The following is a 19,266-nucleotide window of genomic DNA, read 5'->3' as shown; positions in this document are numbered from 1 at the left end:
GGACCATTTTCCCCTCTTTTTTTTTAATCCCTAGAAACATTCATATCATCTAGGGAGAATGTACATGTTTTTGATTCTGTTCAGTAGAGTGGGAAAACAAAAAGCCCTTTCCTCTGTTTCCTAACGTTGAAAAGAACCATAGTGTTTTTAATATAGCAAATCCATTAGGTACAGGAAAAGGCAAGAGCCTCATATCAAGCTGCAAACAGGAACACTTAAGCATAAGGCATTCAGGCGATGGAAATGCATTCAGAGCATTTAGCACATAGGATTAATCGAATTATAATTTAATCATCTGATCAAACACTAATTAGCATAATCACTTGAGGGGAAAAGCTGCTAGAGGAACAGACGAAGAAACACCTTGGGCACCCAGCACATTTTAATGACGCAAGATCATGCACAGATATTTTTTTTTCCCCTTAATAAAACACGACAGAGATTGAGGGGTCGTAGTGCTGAAGAAGCAGTTGAAGTATTCCAGTCCTAGATCACACAGAGGTCTCCAGCATTGAAGGTGCTGAAGCTGGGTCTGCAAACTACACTTTTTTTCAGATTTAAGGAAGAGTTGCAGAAGCACAGGACCACTATGCTACCCTGGTTTGCAATATGAAGACTTGAGCATGAGCTAACATTTTAGCCCACAGTGTTTCCATTAAGATCATCCCTGACTGTTTCCCCTGGAGTCTCCCACATGAATGTTTAACTATAGATTGCTTAGATGACCTTCAGGGATACAGCAAAGTATTAGTGTCCTTTTACAAACTGCATTTGAAGTAATTAGTCTAAATCAGCTGGGCTTTTTGGCTCGGGGCGGGGGAGAATGGGAAAGCAAAAGATATTATGGGAGCTTTTCTGTGTAATATTGTCTAGCTTTCCTGGTAAATCATGCCACTTTTCAAGAGCAAAAATCTGAAGAGACCAGAAAATCACCCATGAAGTTTACCCATACAATAAAATGATACTTGTGTCTGCAAAGTGGGCAGAAAGGGTTATATGAACAGAAGGAAACCTGGAAGACTGTATGGGAAGAAGGAAGGGGAGAAATAGTGCATTGAGAGTGGTGAGGGAATCTTAGGAGGTATCCTTTGTTTGAATTTTTTAAAAAAATAATGTAATTGAATTATTAAGTGTTTAGCTTTTCAAATGGATAATTATTCAGGACACTAAAAATATTTAATTGAACTCTGACATTTATAGATAAGATTGGACTTAGAAAAAGTTTCCTACAGTATTATGTAAGGAAGCAAAATGATGAGCTGCTTACCTACATTTTAAAGACACCAGATCATACAGGCTCAATTGTGAGCTAATTTAAATTGATTATATCCCTCTTACAGAGCTATTACTAATAATCCTTTCGGCTTCTCCGAATGACTGTACATTAATAAAAGAAGGTAACCAGTTACAGCATGAGGCCCGTTTACCCCAGGATTTCTCCATAGCGGGCACCCTGCTATGTACAATCAGTACGCGCAGTCTGGAACCTCTCATGAACAAAGTATGGAAGTCTCCACCCCAGGTGACAACTCCGGAAAACATCCCAGCAACAAAGAGCTGTATATCACTTTAAAGCATTGTCACACTTTTAATAAGAAAAGTGGCTGATATATGAACCAATAAAAGGCAACAAATTAGTTTCTCATTGACATAAAGGTAGAACCACCACACTGCATGCATTCCTGGCTCAAAGAGAGAGATCATATACCAGCATACATAGAGTCCACTTAACTAAAAGGTAAACATAATTTTATTAAAAAGTTTAAAAGTTATGTTTCTTAAACTATCTTGCTTGTTTAAAATATCTAGCTTCACATTCTTGCTTGGTTTTTTCCAATCAAAAACTTAAAAGCAAAGCCAGGAGGATTTTGCACCCCAAAACTGCAATATGGCAAAGTGAGAGGGGAGCAATGTGGAGCTGGTAACACTACTTGAGGCTGCACCATACTCAGAGATAGGCTGGAACACAAGACAACAACCACCATGTCCCCAAAGCCATCCCTAAATCTCTCTTCTCTTCCTGCCATCTGAGGGGACAGTGGTCCTGAGCCAAATGGCAACATCTCCTGCTGGTATCAGAAGCGCAGCTCCCCATATCTTCCACTTTCTAGCCTCATAAGGGTACAGCACTGCGCCATGTCATAGTGCCTTCATTTTCCACTTGCAAGCTATTTAATACATGCTACTTATTTAAAATAAAATTCTCTGAGCACAAAGACAAATGCACATGCCTCAGGAAATGCCAAAGCTAAGATGCTCTACCAGCCTTAATAACCTACTCCAATTACTCCAACGTGTGTCCACATGAGGAACTGCAAGAAGTAGAGATAATGTGGAGAAAAGAACTAGCCACATTACACAGTGGGCAAACAAGGCTGTTATATTTGAAAATGGCTGAGACACAAGCACAATGTACTGATCAAAAAAGTTCTCAAAACTTCTTGACATTAAGTAGCAGTTGGAGTACTATTATTTAGCTGTGGAAAGTGTTTTTAAAAATTCATTAGCTTTTGTAATTACTAAAAATCAGCATTCTTCTCCTCTGTAGACATGCATTTTGAGATGCAGTAGGAATACTTTAATCGCTTTTATCCACCAGGGACTACCTTTTGAACATAATAAATATGCACTGAACTGTTATAGCTACAGCACCTTGAGACAGGCATTTCTTTCCCTCTGCATTGCCTTCATGTTTGCCACCGGTTAAGACATTCAAAAAGGCCTCTAGCTCTGTCACTAGTGAAACAAACACAGCTTGAGCACATGTAGCACTTTAACAGGACAGTCACATCTCTCTGAAGTTGCACTACTCCTTCTCAAGCATGAACGCGCTAGCTAAAGGCAAAAAACAGTGAAGAAAAGAAGGGGTTTGGACGGGATTTTTGCTCTAAACCAGGATAGAAAAGCTAAAACCTAAGCCTTCCTTTAATTCACAGGGAATAAACAAAATCTCCACATAGAATCATAGAATTGTCTAGGTTGGAAGGGACCTTTAAGATCATCTAGTCCAACCATCAACTCCAACCTGTGTTCCCACCATATCTGTACAGTCTTCCTCAGGACTTGCTAAGCAAGCAGCTCTCCAATTTGTTGTAGAGGCAAAGAGTGTCTCTCTGGTGAGGCAGGAACCTGGTGTGTTGGAGATCTCCTCCACCCAGCAGTGCTCTCAGGAGACCACATCCAGAGAGGACCCCAGGAGAAAGGCTGGGTATTCAGGTGCATGTGACGAGCAGCCCCCATTGCACCAAAGATGTCAGTTCCAGCTCCCAACAGCTGAACAACAAATCACGACTGCCAGGGCTTCCCTGAAAGCCTGACAGCTCAGTCTGTTTTTCTGAGGATTAATTATCTCCCTCCTGCCCAATAAAGGAGCTCAGCTCCTTTCTTCTTCACTCAAACAAGGGACTAACGCATCCTACCCTACAGCCACACTGAATTCATAAGATTGCTCTCTGTCCTTGATCCCCCTCACTCCCCAAAATCCATTTGTTGCCTCAGGGTGAAAGCTTTTAGGGACAGGAGAAATACTTTTGCTACCAAAATAAATATAGATAACTGTAAGAATAAGGTGGAGAGAGAGGTGGAGTCATCAGCATCTAATTAAGCCTATATCACTGGTGAAATAGCATGAGCAGACACAAATGAAAGAAAAATCTGAATAGGGGCAAGTGAAGGACAAGAGCAGTTGGGAGTCTGACCTCCCCCTTGCAAGGCACAGCAGGATCCATGCAAAGCACCAGCTTTGTCCCTGGCACTGACCATCAGCCAAGATGGAGTCACAGGGATCAGTGCTGGGGAGTCCAAAAGCCATACGTTGCTTTGTTCCCCACTCACAGCTTGTGCTTACAAGGGAGCAGGCTCAATCTCGACTTCACCACTGCAAACTGCAGCTGAGACTTCAGAGCCTTCCACCATAAGCTGCCTAGCTCAGATACAGCCTTCAGAGACTGCCCTCCAGCTGTCCCATAGGGCTTCCTGGCTCTTTGAGTGACCTTCCTCTTCTTATCGTACCTTGCAATGCTGTCTGGATACCTATGTAGTTTCAAGCTGACCCATTTTCCTCCCTTAGCTTCCCCACTAAAAATCCCGATCATACCTCCTTCCCTTCCTCTCCCCTAAGCATCCATTTTGTATTTTTAAAATATATATTTACAAAATGCTGAGAACAAAAAGCTCCAACCACAGTTGACACAACAAAAAACATGGCAAGCATCACCTGTCACTCAAGTCCCACAGTGAGATGAACCTTACTGTCTGTGTTTCTCCTTTTTTCCCCTACAATGATAAAGAAAAAATGGTTTCTAGAACCCCTACACAACAGGGCTGTGGACAAGGTTGTTGTGGTGAAAGAGAAACCTTCAGGCTACACAAAAAAACTAGGAAGAAAGGTACAAAGGAAAGCTTCCTAAATATATACAGTTAAAAGTTTGAACAAGTATAATTCAAATCATTATTCTAGACATTTGCAAATCATTTCACTATGCCAAAAACCCCTTACATTAAAAGTCTACAGACATACATAGAGAACCTGTACTTCAGTAACAATCTCCCAAATTACCTTCTTCATATCATGACACAACAAATGACTCACTTTATGCTTTACAACTGCAGTTGCAACACAAACTATGGTCGACCTATCTAGAAATAATACATATACTGGCTTTTAAACTTCACCCCAGAAAAGACCCCATCTAATGCGAGGAAAAAACTCATCTGGAGAACACGTAGTGTGTGCAGGACCTTCTGGATGGTGAGCCATAGGAGGCCTTTCTGTTTAAACTGAGGTCCACCTAAAGGCTGGATTGCTTGAATGATACCTTTTCCACCAAGATCCTGTTCCAGGAACATCAGAATCTACTTTCATAACAAAAAGGACTTTGTCAAGGACTTTCTCTTTCCTTAGCTCAGGCAAGAAGTGGTCTAACAGCACGTCACATGCTCACCTTTTAGTTTTCAAGAGGCTGACTTTATGCACTCACTGTATTTTCCTGATCAGGGCCAAAATTCCAAATAGTAATATTCCCACAAAAAACTCTAAATGTTTCAGTAGGTAATACTGTAAACCAAAACCAAAAAAAACCAAAAAACCACAAACCGAACACACAATTATTTCTAATAGAAAAATCATGCAAGAGAATTTAGCAAAACCAGGGCTTACATTTTATGCATCATCTTTCCACAGTCTGGGATAAAATAACCCACTAGCCTTTCGATGCACTCAAATTCTACCATGTGATTTGTTCAGTCCAGTACACACTGTAACGACAATATATGGGCTCCTCCAAGTCAGCACATTTCAGTACCCCAGCTAGCCTTCTCCGTCAGCTTAAGCAAGAACCACATGTCTAAGACTTAAATTTGGTATTTGGAATTCATACTAACTACTAAACATCTAGGAAACTCTACTGAACAACATATTATCACGGAGGTGCTTCTAAAGAATAGAACTGAAAACAAGCACTTCTATCGAATCTCTTAATTTAGTGGCACCTATAAACTGGGGCCTTAGAGGGCTGCCATTCTAGAATTCTGGGAGACAAACACCCTTAGCATGTAGGCTTAGCATAATCCACTCATTTGCAAAACCACATGAGAGGATTCCACGCCAACAGATACTTATATAGACAGAGTAACCTTACAATCTTATCTATAGAATCACTGTGAGTAGATTACGTAGATAGGCAACTATTTGCAGCTACAGTGGAACGTAATCTTACTCTAGTTGTATTGAAAGTTCCCAGGTCCTTTCAAGAATCATGTTTCTAATATTCTTAGAACATTGGAGGGTTCCCCAAAATTTACTCAAAAATTACTTTAGCTGACAGAAAGTTACTAAGAATAATTTTTAGCCTAGTGCAAACAAATCTTAAGCCATAAATCTTCTGCATGGGATTACTGTGTAATTAATTGGAAGAAAATAGCAGCGGTATACTTGGACAACAAAGCAAGTGCTAGATTTTCCATACACAGTAACTTTTAAACAATTACAAGCCAGACAGATTTACATACATACATGTGTATAAACATGTATTATTAAAAGTTTCAGAAAGAGCTGTTATCCCTGACATACTAGATTAAGAGACACATGAGGAAGATGGTTGGTCTTCAGCTCTCATGGTGGTGTGCATGTAGAGGCTTTGAATATTAACCAGGCAAAAAAAAAATTTTTGGTGGTCCTTGTACGTGCCTTTATCTGCCACACCGGTGTGTACCAGGGTGCTATTTTCAGACATGCTCTGAGGCTGCCCCGTGGCCCATGCTCCTGCGCTCGTGCAGGGTTTGTCCTTCTGGAAGCTTCGGCAGAAGCACATCAGTGATTCAGCTCGGGTCGCCAGGCTGCTCTCTCCCTCAATTACTAGGAAGCTCCAGGGAGGCTGGTGTTTAGTATGGAGGTGACTCTCTTTCTCAAAGCCTTTGCATTTAAAAATGGCTTTCTATAAATAGGATTGCTGGCTCACTCTTAAATCTTACTCCATGCCTTCTAAGTAAAAATAGCTTAAATAGGGACGCTGGGAAGACTTGTTAATCTCTGTCATCCTGTCTGTCCATCCATTTGCCTTTCTTTCTTTCCTTAGTATGTATCATAACATTTGTTGCCCACTCCACTGCAAAAGGTATATATTGATATACCGTAGTTTCTCTTTTTCTGATGAGCAATCCAAAGCCCTAATGGAAAAAAAAATACTTATGAGGTAATAAGAGTTTTTTAGTGAATGCCAGTATAAAAAAGAAAAGCAATGGCAGGAAAAGCCCACAGTGCTAACAAGTACCTGAGGAATCTGTGGCTTGTTCTTAGAGGTTTTCTTCAGTGCTCTAAAATATTGTGCTGTGAAAGGCTCTTATGAAATACCTCTCATTCATTTTATTCTTGAAAACACCAATTGTTTGATAAAATGCTTTTAAGAGACAGGGAGGCGAAGACTGAAAAAAAAGGGTTTCTTCTGAAGAATAACACAATTTGAAATCTTAATTTCATTGGTTTCATAACAGGTTAAAACAGAAGGAAGTGCTGATCAAAAAGGATTATGAAATATCTCAAACAAGTAATTTTAACTGCATACGCCTACACATTCACCTTGAAATAATTAAGTATTCTGATCTACAGACCTGTATTGCTTAAATGGATTTTTTTAGTACTTTCAGAGTTTCAATGTCTCAAAAGAAATAACATTTTTTTAAAAAAAATAATCAAATAATTGTACCTTAGAATAATTAAGTTTAATATAATGGGTTTTCTGCCTTCCCCACCTTTTAAAGTGAAAGCTGGAATTAGTGTCTTTCCTACTGGAAATCTGAAAGAGTCCTAGACTAGGAGATTAATAAACGGCGTGCTTCAATTAAAATCAAAGGCTAAATGAGTGGTATGTTCAAATAGGCCTTGATCCTACCCACTTCTTAACTTACTCACTAGAGTAAGCTTTAAGGGGAAAGGAAAAAGGCTCCATCTATTTTGCTTCTCAATCCACTATCCTGACACCCCACCCCCACAGATGCGTAGTTTCATTGCTTTTTACTTTTTTTGTCACTTCAGTGTTTATTAAATTGGTAATAGAGATTATTTCCCCATCCCAAACAACACTCTCACCTGAGAGAGGAGCATATGTGTTAAGAGAGACTCACAGAGGCAAAGACAGAAAAAGCTGAGGTCCAACCTGAGCCCAGCTCATGAGCTGGAGGAACTTTCTGGATGAGCTACTCAAAACCCACAGCATGTTTCCAAATAATTCAGTTATAGGTATATTACATGATAAGCTTACTCACGAACAAACAAAAACTAACTTGTAACTTTTCCAGATGCAGCACCAGCGAAGAGATACCACTGAAACAGAGCTGTAGGGTATTTAACAGGGCTCACGGGTTCGTTATTACCGTTTGTGAAAACCAGCTTCACTTTAAACCACTACCAAAAACGCCTTCATTATCTCACACGTCTGCTATTCAGTACCACGGAAAAAAGACGCAGCGTCCACCGGTTAAAAGATTTAGTGACCCTTGATAGGAAAAGGGAGACAAAATGCCTCCTTCGGGCACCGTCTGCTGCCACGGCTCTGCAGGAACGTCTCCAGAGGCGTGTGGTTTGCTGCCCACTAGTGTCGTGTGCCACCGGCTCTCCGACACCGCGCGGGCACGGCACGGCACGGCACGCTGCCCACTCCTGTCACAAAAGCCCAGCCAGGAGAGCCCCCCAGCCTGGGGATCGATACACCCTGAGCTGAGGAGAAACGCTTCTTTTCAAACGGAAATAGATATTTCCAACGTACTCCGGCTGCCTCGCTCAAACAGTTTTTCCTCTGTTTGTCATTTGGTGATTAATTAACAGCTATTCATAGCTTGAGTAACACCAGATTAAAAACACCATCAGCTCTACTGTGCCATCACCAAACATATACCAAGCTAAATGTTTTCTGTACAGGCATTAAACTTTCTAAGGTTACAGACACAACTGCAGACAAGCCATGCACATCTTACAGCGTGTTTCTACAGAGAGAACTGTTTGCTCTTTCCCTTGAACGTTTCATCCCCAGCCCTGAGAGTCACCATTTTCTTTGGAGAGTGTCATTAGCAGCACCGTCGCTTTCACTGCTCGTGCTCCAGCCCAACCTCTGCTCTCCCTTCAATATGCTCCTTCTCAGTCTTCTAATATGCTGATAAAACCCATATTGATACAGGGCAGGGAAAGGATTCAAACTGGAAATAATTTTAATGGAAATTAATTTATTTTTGGTGTCATCTGTAGTGTATTGGGTGCCTCCTGGTGCTTTGTTGATTTCAGCACAACATCTGTGGACAGCAGGCACATAAGAAACGCAGCCAGAGAGAAGCCTACAAATGGGTTCCGTATACCTACGCCAGGGATTAAACGACACCAAAAGGTACTCGTTGCTGAAAGGAGCATCCTAATTGTGAAGTAACTTTATCACAGTAATTACAATAAAGAGTCAGGATTTGCAAGGAGGCCGTTCTTCCCTCACAGCCTACCCTACTTTGTTCTTCCTCCTCTCTCTCTGTAATTAATGAAATGCCCCCTTTACTAATTACAACCAGGCTACAGAAGACTTTCATTGTGAAATTTACTTGCTTGCTTCTGGAATACTTAGGTATAGGAGCATGGAAGGTAGTGCAGATATAGTAACCCTGAAGGTAACTCGAAGTATTGCTCAGGACTGTGACTGCATGACTCAGGCTTTCAAAGTGGCGAATTTAGCTGCATCGCTCTCACTGATGTCTGTATCGTCCCACGCACTCACAAGGCTGCAATGCATTTATGGTTAATGGTTACCTGTACTTTTAAGAAACTCACAGCAATGAGAGTTTAAAGCCTCTACAATACCTAAAAACTTCAACCAGGTATTTAGGGAGGTTTTGTTTCAGGCTTCAGAAATACTAATTGGATGTAACAGCATGTCAGTGTTTTATTGTCCCCAGAAGGAAGCTATTTCACAAACATAAAGCCTACCCAGTGACACTGCTCATATCCAATTTGACAAAATGTATTTGTGCTGAGTGACTGTAGGGAAATATGGGGGCCAACCTTGCTATTGTTATTCAGAGGGTTTTCATTATCTTCAACAGAATTTTAGCCCAAGATGACAACTACAGGGTTTAAGCCACAATGTGTGGGTTTATTTCTTAAGCTATTTCTCCCCTCAAGAAGAAAAAAAAAAAAACCCCACAACACCCCAAAACAACAAAAAAGGAACAGAAACATGAACCACCTTATGTATTTTAAAGCTAAAATCAGAATGAGACGTAACACTTAATTGAAAACCACTCATAAACATGCTTGTGTTTTAAGTAAATATAGTACGGTTTCATAAGCGATTCAGAAAAGGCAATGGCAGAAGCCAAGCAACCATCAATAGCCTCCCCCCCCAGTATAGTCATAAAAGAATACTGCCTTTTGTACAATGGAGTTCAGATATAGTTGTAGATAGAATAATGAAAATAAATGTGTACGTGACATATCTGTTTATACATGCAGTCATTTCCTTCAGAGATACATATTTGATACAACACTGCATTAAAAATCTAAAGTCCTTTATAAATATTACTCTCTGACTCTTGACTCTGATAAGATAGTCCAAATAAGTGTTACTAATAAACAAAACCAAGTTGTTTAGTCGTAACATGAAGAGAGATGCCGTTTTCAGTAATTTCCTTTAAAAAGATCCTAAATGCATATGCATTTTGACATTAAGTATGATGTCAAAACCAAAAATACTTTTTAAGCTGCAAAGAATCATTGAACCATCCATTGCCTATTTCTGAAATGCTTTAATCTTAAAATATTATCACACAAAAACATTTTATTTTAGTAATCTAGATTCACAAATGCTGCTGCATGGCAGTATAGAATCTATGCAGATGTGTCTGTCATTTATATGTTACACTATTAAAACTAGAACAATCTTTGGGATACAAATTCACGTTTGTGATACAAAAACACATGGGTATTGAAAGTGAAATTTCTGCTGATTTCATAGATCAAGGAATAAATTAAAGTGATTTTCATAGTATTTCAACCCCATAAAGCAAAAATTACTCTGCTCTTCAAAAACCACTGGAAGGGGGAGTATCTTAGAACATAAAATTTATAGCATCAGTACAGTAAACAAAAATATATGCCGCTTCTTTTTTTAAGAGATACAAGATTTCCAGCAGAAACTGAGGTTTTTCCTATGCAAATCCAGTTTTAAATAAATAGCGCCAGTTAGAGCATCTACTTTAAGGCTGATTCTGTCTGTCTTCTTAACAGCAAATCTCTGCCTGCAAGGTATCTGACTGAAGAGGACAGAGAGAAAGGCACAGCGCTGCCTGTCAAAAATATATAAATAAATAAATAATTTCTTAATGTTAGAACTTGTTGCAGTTGTCTTACTGCTGGAAGAAATGCAAAATCTTGAAGTTTACAGTTTGGGGTTTTTTAATAGTTTTCTGTTCTGTGGCAGTCAGAAGGCAAAAATGTTTTAAAATAACCTTAAATGCATACTTCGGATTCACCTCCTAATTTATGATCTATCCACTGTTCACACTGGACTGGCCATGCCTGTCAGTGTATTTTCTCATCCAGTATATACTTAAGTAAATGTGAAGGCACCCTCATCCAGCATTCATTCCTCACCCTCTACTAGAGGTTCAATTATCTCTATCTTCCAGGAAAATCTTACACTTTGCCCTGTGCTTCTTTCACATTCAGTACAAGAAACATTGTCCTATTATATCTGCTTTTCCTATTTTGAGAATCGTGTGTTTAATCTTTCTTATTTAACTGTCCGGATGTAACCCATTACAAGCAATGCTATGTTCTCAAATCTGAGAGGAAGGAGGCAACGTAATAGAATAGCTATGATCCCAGACCACAGCATAATTTGTTTTCTGTCCTTAAAACTGCAATGCCAATACGCATTTTAATAAAAATTATGCCATTAAACATAGTTTTACGTATGACATGGTTTTCAATCATATATATCTAAACATTCCAAAATACCCCCCTCCGATATAAAAAAAATCTGGAAACTAAAATAAATGTTTGCCTGAGTTTGAAGAATGGAAAGGAAAAAAAAAAAAAAAAAAGAGAGAGAGAACAGGTCTACCCTTATCGTATCTTCACTCTAATTTCCCCTTCCTAACTTTATAATTGACTGAAAGTCTTCAACATTTTCAGATGATGTAATGCTTATCCGTGCATATTTTTACATAAATGAGAAAAAAAAAAAAAAATTCAGACCAGGTACCTTTACAGTGAAATTATGGAAGGGAAGTAATTTTAAAACATTACTTCTTAAACGTATATATAAAAAAAAGAATTGTTAGGTGAAAGCACAGGGCGACTAAAAAAAAAAAAAAGGAAAAAAAAAACCCCAAACGTAGAAGGCAGCGATATCTGACTGCAAACGCTTCGGCTGAAAGCCCTTCAAATTATCCCCGTGTAACTCAGACGGATTTGTACGGCACTTGGCAAAATTCTGTACTTTTTCAGCTAAGAAAGAACGAAGAAGCCCCTCTATCCCTGCCTCTGCCAGCACCGTCTCATTCCGAGCGAGGCAGGCAGGCGGTACGGTGACGGGCTGGCACTTGGCTAGGTAAGCGAGTTTAAATGATTACAGAGCAATTTCGCCCTTCTCCTCCTCACGGCTGCCAGAAGCCAGCGCGACGCTTTAAACACAAAAGGCACCGCCGCGACCCCGCTCCCCTTCCCGGCCGGCTGGAAGGGATGGGAAGAAGGCAAGGCAAGGCAAGGGAGGGATGGAGCCCCGAGGTGGGAGGGATGGAGCCCCGAGGTAGGGGGCCCGGCAGCGCTCACCATGCGAGATGCTGTGGAGCAAGGCGACGGCCAACATCCACATGCCCCCGCCGCTCCCCCGCTCGCCGCTCCGGGCTCGCCCTCGCCCGCCGCGCCCACGGCCGGACCAACGAGGCTCCGCGGTAGGGGAAAAAAAAAACAACAAAAAAAAAAACCACACCGGCGAGACCAATGGAAGGAGGCAGCAGAATATCCTGCCTCTCAATAGTTGGCTGAACTGCGTCCGTTTGGCATCAGCTGAGTTGTATATGACTAATGTGTTGACAAGTCGTGTAGGGGGACTGGAGGAGGGGGCCCTTCTGGAAGGTCACAGCCCAGGCAGGCGAGCGCGTCAAATAATTGACTAGGATTCTGTGCGAAACCCAAGGCAAAAAAAAAAAAAAAAAAAAGCTCTGAATGAAATATGTGGAAATAGAAGAAGATGCCCCGGCTCAGCAGCAGTTCGAGCACGTGAGGTTTGAGGAAGGAAGGGAGGAGCTGCTTTGTTTTCTTCCTCGGGAAGGCCGGCAGCGGGTGGGATGAGTGTCAGAAACCGCCGCTTGGGATGAGTCAGGAGATTGGCATTGGGGCGGTTTGCATTAACGCCGGCTTGGACGCACGCCAAAGAGGATTTCCAAAATTCACAGCCAGTTATTTCTTGTCATAGGGTTACCCAAAGAAAAAAAAAAAAAAAAAAAAAAGTATATCTACGTTTTCCAGCGCTTACACAGCTCCAGATATTATTTGGCCTTTCATGTGTTTCCCTTTCTGTGGAAACAAATTTTTTTTCCCCCCGTAGCGAAAGAGTAAATTACAGTCTGTCCAACTAAAAGCAATTTCTGCATCTATTCTTTCTTCACATCTATGATGTGAAGGTTGGACTAAAAAGGAAAAGGAAAAAAAGAAAAAAATTATTAAAATGGAGACAGCTAAAAAAAGAAATCAATATTGTGAAATACATAACAGCATTACGGCAACTCTGAATTTAAGCCGTAAGATGAAAAGCAAACACAACAAAGCAATAAGGAATCTCAACCTGCAGAATCCCCAGGGTGTTACCACAGGATCATTTCACATTTGGGGGTCTTCACAGAACAATTTATTTTTTTCTTAATTGCTTTATAGGACCAGACATCGCCATGCTGCCAATGCTCAGTCTTGTGCACTGTAATGAAACCCGAGAAAGGATGTTCCCCAAAAAGACATTAGGATGAACATGTGCAGAAAACTCAGCAGCACATCTGGACAGGGAAGAACATCTGTCTGGAGAGGTTTCTAGAGCCATACAAAACGGACCAAACGCACTCCTGAAGCATTGTTTCAGGCCCTTCATTCTAATTGTAGAGAAAAACAAAGTTGCAGCTGAAGCTCAGGGAAAGCCATCATGCAAGTGCTTAGTTCCCTGCATCCCATTTTGGCTGGAATATCAACCAGGAGAGACTGAAGCCCTGAAGTGGAAGTAGGAGAGATGAGACCAATATTGGGCAGGGACTAGCTGCTCATGGTTGCCCTTAAGAAAAAGCTGTTGGTAACCAGGGAAGCTGTTCAGTGGAAAATAACATCTGATGATGCCATTAAAGAAAAATTAAAGAGAGAAGTACAAATGTCTTAAGGGAGGGAAAAAAAAAAAAAACCAACCAAGAAGGAAGTTTGCTTTTATTGGGAGTGAAGTTCTGTTAAAAATGACAATACTTTAATCTCTTTGTTTAGAAGAGAGCTAGTGACTAGCAGAAATGCGTAAGTATTCATTTGAGAGCATTTTGGAGAAGTTCATGACAGATTTGTTCAGGCAGCTCTTTCAGAACTGCTTTGTTTCCCATTTTGAAGCCCAAAATACGTTTGAGGCTTAAGAGATACAATGCTATACCACGTAGAATAAATATACCATCTTCTTATACCTTGCTACCTCCTTTACTCATCTACATAACTCTGGCAGCCCTTGACAAATTTCCATTTCATTTAAAGCAGTCTCAAGCAAGTTTCTGTGTGTTTCAGTTTATTTAAAACAACAGCAGCAGCTGCAGACTAAAAGAGTAAGTCTTTCATTTGTTCTGCTGTGGCACCAAAAGGCAAGGGACCAACTTGCAGTGGGTCTATAACATTTCTAGCAACAGCCAGCCAATGAGGCAACGTAATCACAGTCCTGAGCGAGGTTTAAGGAAGACAGGTCACAATTTTGCATGAAAGCAGGGTTCAGTAGTTTTGCTGCTCAGGGAAGAACTTGACTCAAACCTAAATTAAACAATCTGTCAAAGTGGAGAAACAAGACTGTACAGTAACTTCCGCACAGAGTACATGAAATCAGTCAGAATGCTACTTTTCAAGTCCGAAAAATCAAGCATGACCAGGCTTCAACTACAAACAAGGCTATTTAAGGTCATCAACCAAGACGAATCCCCTTTTATGCTTTTTGGTTTGTTTTATTAAAATAGAATATTCTAGATTTATTTGGAATTATTTAATTTTTCCTAAAACAAATTCAATCATTTTCCAGCAAGATCTCTCAATTAAAGTTTGCACAAAATTATATCTTCTCTAAAAAAAAAAAAATCCTATGCAACTATTACTGTAACTGTAATCAAGGGTCAAAAATCTAAAAACATGTTTAAATTAAGTTCTTAAACCAGGTTTAGATCTTGTACTAGTTGGCAGTATCAGGTTGATCATCCTTGCTTCCTGCAGCTACCACACACACTCTATGAGGAAGATCTCTTGAAGTTAACAGAATATATGGCAACAGGATGCATCAGTTGATGATACCCTAAATGTATCTCAGATGCTTAGCATTTCAGATTACATTGTATGACAGGATGCACAAGGAGAAGACTTCTGCACTAGGACCTCCTGAAATCCCAGTGCATTTGAACAGTCTGATTCCAATAGAGCATCCAGAACATCAATGTTCAAACAATTCTCATCGTTCTGGCCACACATGCTCAAGATTTCCCCTGAGCCACCAGCATGAAGTACGTACAGAAATCATGGAATCATAGAACGTGTTGGGTTAGAAGGGACCATTAAAGGTCATATAGTCCAACCCACCTTCAGTAAGTAAGGATGTCTTTAACTAGATCAGAAATACCACTGGCATGACTAGTGTGACAACAGTCCTCCCAGCCACTGGCTTTCAGTTGAGCACACATGGAAAGGGTTAAATGGCAAGGTCTGCAAACCAATTTTGCAGTGCGTGTACATCCTATTCTTGTATTAAGTGAGCAGACACACAAGAAATTAGCACAGCAGACCAATATACCCAATAAAAGATGGATGCAAAGTGCCTTTGTGAAAATTAAGTAGGTTGCAACGATTCAACTGGCTGAATATTTCACATTCCCATATTGCAAGATGATGTATCTGGTCTATAACTTCTGTGGCCAGTCTTGCAGGAAAATTCTTTTTGCAAAGAAAAAGATAAAATGGCCTGTCTACAATAACTCTGCATTGATTTGGGCTTTAAAAAACAAAGGAATCTTCCAAGGAAAGACTGGGCTGGGAGCAGCAGCAGTAATTGGTTCTATTCAGATCGTGGATGGTTTCATAGGCTTTGGGCTTTAGGGAACTCAGTCAAATATCTGCCATTGAAACATTCAACTATTCAAACAGAGCCCTTCATTGTCATTCAAGACGCAAAAATCTCATTTGCAATTTCAGCTTTGAAAATGGTTTTAAAAGTACCTGAGGGAAGAAAGAATGGGAGGGAAGCAGAGAGGAAGTGAAGAGAAAGCATGGTGAGAGAGGAAGTTCTCAACAGTCAGAAGACCTGGGGAGAAAAATAATAAAAAATGAACATGCGTGAAACCAGAATCTAAATGACTGATCAGCCCCGTTTCTGGAAGAGATGATACCTTGGCTCAGTCATCCCCCAGTTTCTAAATCATTCTGTCTCCTCATTATTGACCTCTTTCCCTCTTGACTATGTTCTTTCAGCTTAGTTATTTGAAAGAAAAATATTGGTTATTAGTTCGTAGGTTAGGTAAAGACAACTGGTTGGGGCTAGCAACTAAGTAAACTAACTTCAGCTGTAAATTTAGTTATGATTTTCATTTTAAGATTTAACAATGTTTCCAGTTCTGCTGAGAAAAGAGTTGTAGTCCCGGTTAGCTTAAAAACAAAACTAAAGCAGAAGCATACCACTCTGAAACAAGAACAGTAAAGAAACAAAACCTGAAACACTTTGGTGAGCAATTATTTTTTCCCCCCTTTTAATGGAAGTATGCAAAGAGGTGTCAGGCAAAGGATTTGTGAATATTTGGTTGAAATAAATACCGGTCTAAAGCATTCAGATCTGAATTTTGCTGATTCAAACTTATGAATCAAATAATTTCAATCTTCTGATTCAAATCTGTTTTAAAGCTGAAGATGACAAGTTTGAACAACTCTTCCCCAAATTGTCAGGTAAACTAAAGCTTTGTCACTGTACTCATAATGAAGGAAGATAAATTCAAAGAGTGATAAAGGGACCAGGGGTTTAAGAAGGGAAGAGGAGCAGAAAGCTTTTCAGTAGTTTCCATCAGTCTGGAAACAGGAGGATCAAAAGCCTTGTGAGAACAGGTTTTCCTCACAAGACTTCATGCCCGATTTGATACTGGAAAGATTCAGATAAATGTTGAATGCTTGTCAAAACCAATCGCTAAACCTTCTGATATTCACTGGCTACCAAGCTTAATGCTTATATCTATAAGCTCACAGTCAGCCATTTTTATCAGAACAAGCTGCAAAAATTAAATATTTCCCATGAGACACTTAAGAATTTTAAAGCAATTTCTAGTTCTATAAGTACCATTATGAAGATATGAGTTGAAATGCTCTGTTTATTACTATGAAGCTGGGAATACTCAAGATGGACAAAGAAAACATAAACATCTGTGTGCATTTCCTTGTAAAAACATCTATACTACTGATACCTATCTAGTCCACCCCTAAAATAATGTTTCTTATACTTCATCTGAAGCCACTGACTACTCTAAGCTGATAATGTGCAAGAATATTGTTATCTGGCAAAAAATGTGCTCTCTCGCATGACCTGTCCCTACAGTATACACACAATTAACCATTCAGTCTTGTTATGCTCATGAATTACAGCAGCAACTTTCACAACAGTGTAGATGGCTTAATACACACCAAGCTTGAAAGCAAAAAAATGGAGATTTCCCCCTACCACCACCACCACCTGAAGTTACTCTTTTCTTCTGCAGCTCATTCCTGGGGTTTCAGTAATACCTGTATGACATGAATGAGCAAGCTTACCCCATCAGGTGTTCTGTGAGCACAGAATCAGTGGAAAAAATAATTTCTTCTGGATATTTGGTCAAGACTGAAGACCTAAGTGGATTCTCAGATGTCTATTACTTTTTCCAATGCTTTCAGGAACTTGCAATGGGATTAGTCTCTCTCTCCTCTGCCCAGGTGAATGTTTATACACACATAAATGCAATGACTTAACTATATTCTAATTACACTGTATGCTACTTACACCCACCTAACAAATTGACTGAAACTGTCCAACAGGTTCAAAAGTTATTAGAAAGAAGGAGGAGAGGAGCTGACAAAGTTCTTAGAAAACCAAACTAGAGTAAGGCATGGAAAAATCCAGTCTGTGGGAAGGATTTTAAAACCCTGCGTATGATTCATGTGTTCTTGAGAGAATACCAGATTTTTCTATTTTAAACAACATCCTCAAAACACAGGGCAGTGATTTTTCTTTTTTTTCAGAGCTGTAGACTTCTTTTTGCATTGCACCTTGCAAACAAGCAGAAAAGGTAAGATTCTCAGCTCTTTAAAGAACTGACAGTCAACTAAAGGAAAAATAATCCCTTTTGGATAGGAGTAGCAAGGAGAAATTTTTTTTTTTAATTTTCACATCTTCATACAGACAAGTTTGTTCCTACCATAGAAAAGATTGAGGGTGAGGGCATGTAGCTAAAGATGAAGGCTAGAACCACAGCACACAACACGTCAGACAACTGTTTTGGTTGAAAATGCAGGTTCACAGAAGGGCAGAAAGGCTTCTCTTGGTGCTAATTGGTTCTCATAAGAGAAAGAAGCAAACATGACATACAAGCGTTATGGTACTGAAGATATCCATTTAAAAGTCTCCAAATACAGATGAACTAAACCCCTTTGTGTGTCTGATGTATGTATAAAGACAAGACATTAAAGACCACTGCATTAAATGATTTTAATGCCAAGATACGATGGAATGAATTACATATATTGATATCATAGGAATAGCGATGCCACACAGTACATATCAGAATGTTGTAGCATGAAAAGGCTGAGTCAAGAATACTATTTCATTTCTAAATCTGATTTTCCATTATTTGGATTAGGAGTCAGAGCCTTTTAACAAGAGATCTATGACTACTCTGGGTTTGGATACTGGCTTGTATATATACACATAGCTGCTTCTTATTAAAAAGAAGTGGTGGGGAAAAAAGGAAATTTGAAGGAACGTTGCAGCTTAAAGAAGGCTTCTTTGAAAAACGAATGATGGTTTCAAAGCTCTGCAGACCTCTCTTTAATAATTGTTACAGTGCAATCCATTAAGTACTGTAATTATGTGGGAAGAAGGTTATCCCTGGTCCTGAGCCAAATTCTGTTCTCTATTACCTGCCCAGGATGCCAGTGGCTGACACAGAATAGCAACCACATAAACAGAAGAAGAATTTGAACTATTGGGAGCCAATACCCCCCTGACCAGAGTCAATAGGCAGAAGGGACCAGGAAGAGCAGAGCTCGCCATGCCTCAGGCAACGCACAGTGTCCTCTGCAGTCTCATCTTCCTCATGTGGCTTCCACCTGCTTCCAAGCAAGAGGCACTATCTCTGCTTGCAGATTGCTGGTAGCACAGGCAGGCATGGCTCTTCCCAACCCCGGTGCAAAGGAGGAGGCCTGGGGGGAGCAGCAGAACTGCAGAGCAGCGGTGGAGCAAGGAGGCAGGGTTGCCAAGCAACAGCCTACCGCTGAGGGGGGGTGGGGGGGCG

General features: G+C 40.2%; 1 protein-coding gene across 2 annotated transcripts in view; it reads right to left on the bottom strand.

The window, feature by feature from the left end:
* DSCAM (Down syndrome cell adhesion molecule) overlaps window positions 1-19,266 on the bottom strand; it is a 484,086-nt gene that overhangs the window by 459,653 nt on the left and 5,167 nt on the right. The window contains exon 2 of one of the 2 annotated variants that reach the window (XM_014938224.1): window positions 15,959-16,043. In XM_014938224.1, coding sequence (XP_014793710.1) covers window positions 15,959-16,010 — 52 coding nt within the window. In that variant the 5' untranslated portion in view covers window positions 16,011-16,043. Of the gene's footprint in view, window positions 1-12,304; window positions 12,377-15,958; window positions 16,044-19,266 lie in introns of those variants that run through there. The other variant, XM_014938225.1, reaches the window with a different exon arrangement.

The sequence above is a fragment of the Calidris pugnax genome, unplaced genomic scaffold (genome assembly GCF_001431845.1).
Source record: "Calidris pugnax isolate Ruff unplaced genomic scaffold, ASM143184v1 scaffold25, whole genome shotgun sequence".
In the NCBI taxonomy this organism is placed as follows: Eukaryota; Metazoa; Chordata; class Aves; order Charadriiformes; family Scolopacidae; genus Calidris; species Calidris pugnax.
The sequence above is the reverse complement of the archived record's forward strand: the minus strand, read 5'-3'. Positions and strand labels throughout refer to the sequence as shown.